The following is a 9,301-nucleotide window of genomic DNA, read 5'->3' on the forward strand; positions in this document are numbered from 1 at the left end:
TACCAAAGGACATGCTATTTTTATTAAGCTAAATACCTTTAAAAAAAGAGCAATTTGTTTTATGATGTTTTGTATTTTCTGCAGATGTGACAATACTCACTGGGAGATATTAATAATACCTATTTCCTCCCTCAGTCCCCAGCTACCTGGTCAGACATCTGATGTATCCCATTGATTTTTTAAAAATGTGGATGGTTGAATATTTTTATTTAACTTTCACATACTCGACAGATTGTATTTCATCTTTTAATGAATTATTTCTGAAATATAAAATGGTAGAATATATAGAATATCTGTATTTTAAACAACGTGAGTTTAGATTTCTCTTTGGCACTGTAAGCTGGAAAACACTTTGATTATATCTTTCACAAGTATTTCTCTGTTTTTAGGTATTGTTTATTATTTAGTTTGCTACAATCTTGTTTGAATATTTATTCCAGCAGGATAGCATCTACCTGTGTAAACTTGAACTTGCATTCTTGGGTTATTAGTAGCTTTGTGGAAATTATAGAAATTATAAGACATGAAATATTTGTGGACTATAAAGTTTTTTCTTCCTACTATACATAGAAAAAAACAATCTTAAACTATTTTGGGTTGTTGGAACATCTATTTGTCATTTCTACACACACCAAGAATATTCATTACTTGGAAAACACCTACCTTGTCAGGTAGATTGCTCCTAAAAAAACTCTGATAGCCACAGATTAGTTTCAAAGTACAAAATATGTATCAAATCCAACTTCACAGGTACAAAGTGAGAAATACAAGTCAGATACAAACTTAGCAGAAAAAAAATGTTAGAATAAAAATGCACTGTAAGCCACACAGGGGGTGAAATTACCAGTGTATAGTGGACATGTGTTGGATCAGCCTATCCTACGTTGAGGGGACACTTAGCAGAAATAGTAGATAGAGGAGAAAGATTATTTAGTTTGGGGCCAAGTACACATGAGATTGATTCCTCAGCTTTCTGATCTAGAAAAGATAAGGGATAATATCTAATATGCAGAGTGGTAAGATTGAAGCTAATACAGGTAAAATATTTAACAAATGTCAGGCACACTTTTAAAAAAAGTTACATAATGTTATCTTTTTGAATTAAGTTTTATAGGCTAAAAATGTCTATATTAAATGAGGAAAATGTTAAAACCAATGTATACCATTTAATTCAATGCAATAATGATTTTTTCATCTTTACAATGTGCCACATGTCTGATGATAAAAACACAAATAAGGAGGCTTACGTTTCCATCCTGGAAATACACACTATCCATAGGCAAAGGGACGAAAGAAAAGACATTTCATGTGAGAGGCATAGATCCAGGAAAAAATCTACATAAGGTTCTCTTGATACTTCTGAAATAGATTGGGTAGGGGAGGCAAGGAATCCGTTCTCAGGGAAGCCACTCTCTTACTTTGGTTCTATATTATCTGTGATTCTACAATGTCAAAGAGAACAATAAACCCCGTGATTTCTAAACACCTGACATCTTTCAAGATCTATTATTTCTTGAACAATATTAATGACTGACTAAAGTGCCTCAAGTTCCGTAGGTTGCATATGGGATGAGTCAAAAGGGAATAAGAATGTTAACAAGGGATGTGACTCGTGACAGTTGGCTGGGCATCTCCTCAGTCACAGAACACTGAGGGGAGAGTATAGGCAAAAGTACTCCAGGCATAGTCTGTGGAGAAGGAGATGAATGATGTTCGCCTGGCTGCTAACTTGACCACGGAGAATGGTAGCCTTTGACTTTATTTTATCTGTAAAGGAAGTTCCACCACAAAGAGGGTAGAATTGTGTTCCCCAAAAGCATATGTTTAAGTCCTAACCCCTGTATCTGTGAATATGATCTTATTTGCAAATAGGTTCTTTGCAGATGTCATCAAGTTAAGATGAAGTCATACTGGTTTAGGATGGGCCCTAATTCAATGACTGGTGTCTTTCAAAGAAGAGGAAATTTGGATACACACGGAAGATAAGGGGAGAATGTGAGGATGGAGGCAGAGATTGGAGTGATTTGTCTACAAGACAAGGATGGCAAAGATTGCTGGCAGCCACCGGAAACTAAAAGAGGAAAGATTTTCCCCGATTGTCTCCAGAATAAACCAACTCTGCCAACACCTTGATTTTGGACGTCTGTCCTCTAGAACTGGAGGAGAATTTGTTGTTTAAATCACCTGTTTTGTGATAATTTGCTATGGCAGCACCAGGAAACTAATTCACTCCACTACATGAAAATAGATCTCTCTCTCTATCAATATTGACACCAATAATTACATACAGGGATGATAATGATCTTAGTTTCCCAGTTGTTAATAACATAGTGAGTAACTGTGTATGGTTGTATTTTGGGTACTTAAAATAAGAATTGTTTGTTTACCTATTTTTTTGCAATCACTATTTTCTCTCTTTCTCTCTCTTCTTTTTTTTGGTTTTAGACTATTAGGAATTTTACAATGGACAGTCTTGTTGCAGCAAACACGAAATTTTGCTTCGATCTTTTCCACAAGATAAGCAGAGGGGATTATCATAAAAATATCTTTTTCTGTCCTCTGAGCCTTTCAGCTGCCCTTGGTATGGTCCGTCTGGGAGCGAGAAATGACAGCGCACACCAGATTGACGAAGTACGTATCCGTTAAGGTGCTGCCCAGGGTCCTGAACTCCAGGTCCACACTCCACGTCAGACGCTAACCGCACTCAGGAAAGCCCGGTGCTCACTGCACCCTGGACTTGCCGGGAGCCGGCATTGGCATCTGCCTCTGAGCCCTCGTTTGTGTTAATATTCCCCACACTTTGCTTTCTCTTCAATCCCACCATTCTTCAATGTTCAATTAAACTTCTACCTCCTTTAGAGTGTGTCCCCATCCTCTCCAGTCTGACAGCTTTTCTCGTTCGTCCTCTCTGTCTCTGTCTCTGCATGTCTGTCCCTCTTTCTCATCATTATTGATGCCAATATTGCCAGTAACTTTCAGTATGTGTATGTGTTTTCTCTCTCACTTAATTCATTAAACCAATATTTATTAAACACAGATATGTATCCAGGGACTGGAGATCTTGGTGTCCTCCTGGGCTCTTCTGTTTCTCTCTCACTTAATACCACATTTATCAGAACACTGGGTTGGCTTTTCTTTTGAAATATATCCAGGATGCGAGCTTTTCCCATAGCCTCCCTGAGGTCTGAACTGCCACCGTCTTTTCTAACCCGCACACTGTGACAACCTCCTGGTGGGCTTTCCTGCTCCCATGACAGTCTGCTTTTAACACAGCAGCTTGAGATCCTTTTAAAACCTAAGTCAGATCCTGTTTCTCTTCTGCTCAGAAACCTAAGACTTCTCATGTTGCTCATCCTAGAGGACCAAGTGCTTACAATGGCCCATGAGGATCTGACGATATGAATTCAAGATAATCCCTGTGACTCCATCTCTCCCCTCCCCCTCCTTCCTTGCACCTGTCTCACTGGTCTCCCGCTTCTTTGGGGAAACTACGCCCATTCCGTCCTGGGGCCTCTGCTCTGGCTGCCTTTGCCTGATGGCTCTTCCCCCAGATAACTGATCTCAGCTTTCTTTCTCCTTCAAGACTTTGATCAGGGTTTACCTCCTCTAGGAGGCCTACTCTGACTTCCCAATCTAGTGCTGCATCTTGGATCCTAATCCCATAAGGAATCCCTGCTACTTCTCCCCATGTGGCATTTTCCACTGTCTAACATACTGCACACAATAATTAATGACTATGTGCATTGCTTTTTGTACGTCTCCTTCACTAGAATATATAATCTCCTAGAGGGTGGGGATCTTTGTCCTAGAACAGTGTTTGGCTTAAAGTGGGCACCCAATAAATATTTGTAGAATGAATGAATGAAGGTGATAACAACGACTCCCCAAATAAACTGTAAGCTCCCGAGGTTGGTCTTATCCTTCCTCGGATTAGCACATAGCACAAGGGTTATGTGAGAATAAGGCTGTTGCTCCTGAATATGGACGAATCAAATTTATGGATTAGGGCACAATGTGTTTGGGGTCATTCTATGTTATTCATCTACTTAGATTCGGTTCATTATTATTTTCTTATTCCATTAGAAAGTCTTAGTGCTAGAGTGTGGTTCGCATCCTCCAGGTCAGGTTTCAGATGTTCTTCCTTCAGGCACTCGGGGGTCATCTGCCAACACACTGGGTCTGAACAGTGCGGGACGTGCCACCCGTCTCCTACCTTTCTGTAAGGCTTTGGACAACTTGCCTTTGCTGTCCTGGCTCCCTTGATTGGTACAAAACTCTAGAACAGTGCCATCCAACACAAATCTAATGGGAGCCACACAGTAATTAAAAAAATATTAGCCACATTAAAGAAGTAAAAAGAAAGAGGTGAGGCTAATTTTAATAATAAATAGTCCAATATAGCCAAAATACTATCATATCAACCTGTAATGAATATAAGGATTTTAATGAGATATTTTACATTCTTTGCTTTTCATACTATATTCAAGAGCTGGTGTGTATTCTGCGCTTACGGACAATTTAGACTAATCATCAATGCAGTGCTCAGTAGCTACATGGAGCTCACGGATACCACTATATTCTTTTAGTTTGGTTATATCCATTCATAGATGCATTTCTGAGGGGTAGCATTCAATTACTTCTTTCCATTCCACCTCACAACCCAAGAAAAGAAGCATTCACTTTCCTTTAAAGTATTGTTAATTGTTTTGTTTGACTGCGTAATCAATGTCATTGTCACATTATAGAAATGTTTCTGAAACTATTTAGACTTCCTGCTGTCCACACTATCTGAAAGACCCTATCCCATTATCATGCAGGTACTACACTTCAGTGAAATTTCTCAGAATGAAAGCAAAGAACCTGACCCCTGTCTGAAAAAAAATAAACAAGAAGAGCTGGCTGACAGCTCTCTGGAAGGACAGAAAAAAACAACAGAATCTCTGAGTCAGCAGGTGAGCTGCCACCATGAACCCTGTTCCTCTTCTTTACAAACTGCTCATTCTGGCTGTACCATTTGGTGACGGTTGCTTATCCCCAAACATTAGGTCCTGGCTGCCTTCAACAGCAATAACCTCAGGTGATCCGCAATTTCTTTCTATGTGTCTTATATGTCCTTGGCTGTGAGATTGTTTCTTTAAGAGTAGGACCTAGTATCTTCTGCTCATGATAAAGAAACTTAGATCTTTAATAATAAAGCCCTATCACTCACCTACTTCTATAGGCCACAGGTTGCCAGGAAGGAGCATGGTCGAAGATGAAGCTGGGGAAGGGGTAGGATCCGCCGTGGAAGTCTTACTCTCTCCTTCCACCTCTGCCTGTTCTAATTCATGCTGAAATCTGTACCGGCACACAAAAATTTTATTGACTGCCTTGTACCAGGAGCAGGAAAGATATTCTCCAGGTTATCTATTCCCCTACCTTAGAAAGTTTAAGAGGAGGTGGAGATGATTTTTTTTTTTTTTTTTTGAGACAGACTCTCTCTCTGTCACCCAGGCTAGAGTGCCATGGCATCAGCCTAGCTCATAGCAACCTCAAACTCCTGGGCTCAAGCAATCCTCCTGCCTCAGCCTCCCAAGGAGATGGGACTACAGGCACATGCCACCATGCCTGGCTAATTTTTCTACTTTTTATGAAATGGAGTCTCGCTCTTGCTCAAGCTGGTCTCGAACTCCTGACCTCAAATGATCCTCCCACTTCAGCCTCCCGGAAAGCTAGGATTACAGGTGTGAGCCACTGCACCCAGCTACATATGCCTTTTTCAGTACAGAGAAAACTAGGGTGCACCATTCTGAAATAGTGTGCATCACTGAGTCCCCAGACGTTTTTCCTGGATGATCTTGACACGAACGTGGGAGCCATGATCTCCCACTGGGACCCCTTCTCATCCTTTCTTCCTCTCTTTTTCCCATCTTGCTCCCTGACATGGTAACAGAGAGAAATGACATCTTACTAAGCAGCTCTATCTTGCTTCTGTACAAAATACCTGTCCTTTGGTAGTGTTTAGCTCTTCTGATAGACACGTTTGAGGTCACATTTTGTTTCTTCTTTTCTTAGGGTGAGTCCTCAAATGACAAGAGTGCACTGCTCAGCTGCTACTTCGGGAAGCTTCTCTGCAAATTAGACAGCATCAAAACTGATTGCACCCTGAGCATTGCCAATCGGCTTTACGGAGAGCAGGAATTCCCCATCTGTCAGGTGAGTTGCACACACCTGGTGATTAAAGTTACCACACAGCATACAATTTAAGGAAAAGTGCATATCCGGATTACTCACCTGCTGTCTAGAATGCAAAGTCCTGTGACAGGATGATGTACTGGGGACTCTTGAGGTGTAGAGGACCCACCTATTTCAGTCCCCTACTTTTGTTTTGCTCTTCCCAGTTTTCACCTTGAGCTGCTGACGAGGTCTGTCAGGAGTGGAATTGAGTGGGTAGGGAAGGGTCCTATGAAGAACAGCCTTCGGAACATGTGGGGATGGTGATAGTATTCTTTCCTGATGTCTTTCCTTGTCAAGGTGCCTGGTAGATGCACTTTGTACCTCCCCTACCTGTTGGCTGTCCCCCAAGGCACTTATCTAAAATCACCTTTTGTGTCAGTGAAATTGTCCTCACTGTGCTTTTTCTAAGTAGAGTAGCTGAAGGAGACTAAACTTTGCCATTTAGAGTGAAAGGCGCAGGACTTGTCTGTGGCTAAACAGCTTTGTACCTAGAGCAAGATGTGTCTCCATCTGGGCTCCTGTTTCCTCTCTCATCACTAGAAAAGCCACACACTAAGTGACAAATGCAAGGGATGTGGCCAGTGGCAAAGATGCAGTGCAGACGGTTAGGGCTGGACTAGTCAGGGAGGGAGACAGCCCACTTCTGACCAAAATAAGTGTGGTCTCCTTCAAAGAAAATGAGATTTCATCTGTTGAGATTTTTTCCAACCAGCTTTTTTTTTTGGAATATCAATTTGCTTATCATACAATTTACCTGTTGAAAGAGTACAAATGAATGTTTTTGATATACTACAGTACATATTTTTAAAAAAGTTGTGGTAAAATACATATAACATAAAATTTGCCATTTTCACCATTTTTAAGTATACAGTTCAGTGGCATGAATTACATTCACAATGTTGTGTAACCATTGCCCTATCTATTTCCGAAACTTTTTCATCACCGCAAACAGAAACTGTAACCGTTAAGCAAGGTTTTAGTTCTCAAAAACAGAAGCATTTTTTTTTTTCTTTTTGAGACAGAGTCTTACTTTGTTACCCGGGCTAGAGTGCCGTGGCGTCAGCCTAGCTCACAGCAACCTCAAACTCCTGGGCTCACGCAATACTTCTGCCTCAGCCTCCTTGAGTAGCTGGGACTACAGGCACTCACCACCATGCCCGGATAATTTTTTCTATATATTTTTAGTTGTCCAGCAAATTTCTTTCTATTTTTAGTAGAGACGGAGTCTCGCTCTTGCTCAGGCTGGTCTCGAACTCCTGAGCTCAAACGATCCACCCGCCTCGGCCTCCCAGAGTGCAAGGATTACAGGCGTGAGCCACCACGCCCGGCCGATATTTATCTTATGATGCCTCCACAAATGGATTGTCCAGATAAAATGACATCTGGTAGGAAATGCTCATGCCATTGTAACTGTAGACTGCATCATGAATAAAAGTCCTATATCTTACATTGTCGGCACAAAAGCAGAAATATCTCTGGCTAAATTAAAACTGGAGAATAGATGGAAACTGACAGCCTGTTCCTCCAGTGTTAATGACCAGGCTTGTCTGTTTCAAGACTGCCTCACTCTTAACTAGTATTATCACTATTATGACTTAATTGCATGATTTCCCCTTCATTCCAACTGAACAGGAATACACGGATGGTGTGATTCAGTTTTACCACATGACCACTGAAAGTGTTGATTTCCAGAAACACCCTGAAAAGTCCAGACAAGAGATTAACTACTGGGTTGAATCTCAATCTCAAGGTAAGAAGGACCAAACACATGGTAACTGGTATTCTTTTCCATTTAAAAGAAAATCAGTTTTTTTTATGCTATGCAGCCATAAAAAAAAAATAAGTGCACTAATACCTTTGTAACAACTTGGATGGAACTAGAGAACATTCTTCTAAGCAAAGTATTGCAAGAATGGAAAAACGAACACCACATGTACTCACTATTAAATGGGAACTAATTGATCAGCATGCATGTGCACATGTGGTAGTAAAACTCAACAGAAACCAAGTAGGTGGGAGGGGGAGGAGGGGGACAGGTAAATTTACACCTAAAGGGTACAATGCATGTTACCTTGGTGATGGGCACACACATAACTGACTCAAACTGCACAGAAGCAAAACATATAATCAAAACATTTGTACCCCCGTAACATTCTGGAATAAAAAAAAAAAAAGAAAGAAAACCAGGCAGCCCAGCTTTTCAGATTGCTAGTCTGTTGGGGCTGGAGGTTCCCATATGTAGACTGTGTTCAAAGAGTGATTTGAACAGCGTCAAACAGTTAAAATGCTTAGATGTTACTGTTGCTTATTATTGGTCCTTTGGTCTGTGGTCTTGTTGGCCTTCTGTGGAAAAGAAGTGAGGGGAGCAGCCCCAATGGGTGCTGACGCTCCAGGCAGGGCTCAGAGAATGTTCCCTTCCAACATCGCATGTGTGGATTTGAAAAGCAGAATGAAGTCTTCCCCACAGCCCTAAAAGTTAGGGACCTGAAGGGACAAGTCAGGCTGCTGGACACAGATTAGGGTATTTTTTGATTGCTAGTGTGGGGCTGGGGAAGAATTTCATGTGCAATGAAAAGATTGGAGTTCCTGAGAGAACACAGGTTGTGCATTGCTTCCCCACGACCCAGGGCATCGGCAGAAGTCCCGAGTGACTGACGGCCTGGGAACAACAGCTGACCGACCTTGGTTTGTCTTTGGCACAGGTGCAACACTTTCTACGCTGCTCTTCCATTTGGTGGCTTTCTCTCCACATCTCCTCCTCTCCTCATACTGACTGAGGGATGGGATGCCTCTGCCTGGCCTTTCCTTGTGAGAAATCCCCAAATTCCAAAATTGTCTGTTCTTCCTTCTTCCACATACCACAAAAATTCCCATTTCTTCAAGCCTCCACTCAGGTGTCAGGAGGAGAACAGTTCACTAAAGGAGTTCACCCTGAGTATGTAGTTTCTCCTTAGTGAGTTAAGTCTCCCAGAGCATTTTAAGGGTAGATGATGTCAACATAATCTGTTATTATTATGGGATTTAAGTAGAGATCTTGATGTGGAAGGAAGGGTATTTTCTTCCTAAGACCTCAGCAAGCATTCAA

The 9,301-nt window shown here is 41.3% G+C and overlaps 1 protein-coding gene across 2 annotated transcripts in view; it reads left to right on the forward strand.

Annotated features, from left to right (window-relative positions):
• The first annotated feature begins 2,463 nt into the window (after positions 1-2,463).
• SERPINB12 (serpin peptidase inhibitor, clade B (ovalbumin), member 12) overlaps positions 2,464-9,301 on the forward strand; it is a 13,873-nt gene continuing 7,035 nt past the window's right edge. The window contains exons 1-4 of one of the 2 annotated variants that reach the window (XM_012645279.1): positions 2,464-2,631; positions 4,818-4,952; positions 6,055-6,195; positions 7,849-7,966. In XM_012645279.1, the coding sequence (XP_012500733.1) occupies positions 2,464-2,631; positions 4,818-4,952; positions 6,055-6,195; positions 7,849-7,966 (562 nt within the window). The remainder of the gene's footprint in view (positions 2,632-4,817; positions 4,953-6,054; positions 6,196-7,848; positions 7,967-9,301) is intronic. The other variant, XM_012645280.1, reaches the window with a different exon arrangement.

This window comes from Propithecus coquereli, unplaced genomic scaffold (assembly GCF_000956105.1).
Source record: "Propithecus coquereli isolate 6110/MARCELLA unplaced genomic scaffold, Pcoq_1.0 Scaffold229, whole genome shotgun sequence".
Lineage (NCBI taxonomy): Eukaryota > Metazoa > Chordata > Mammalia > Primates > Indriidae > Propithecus > Propithecus coquereli.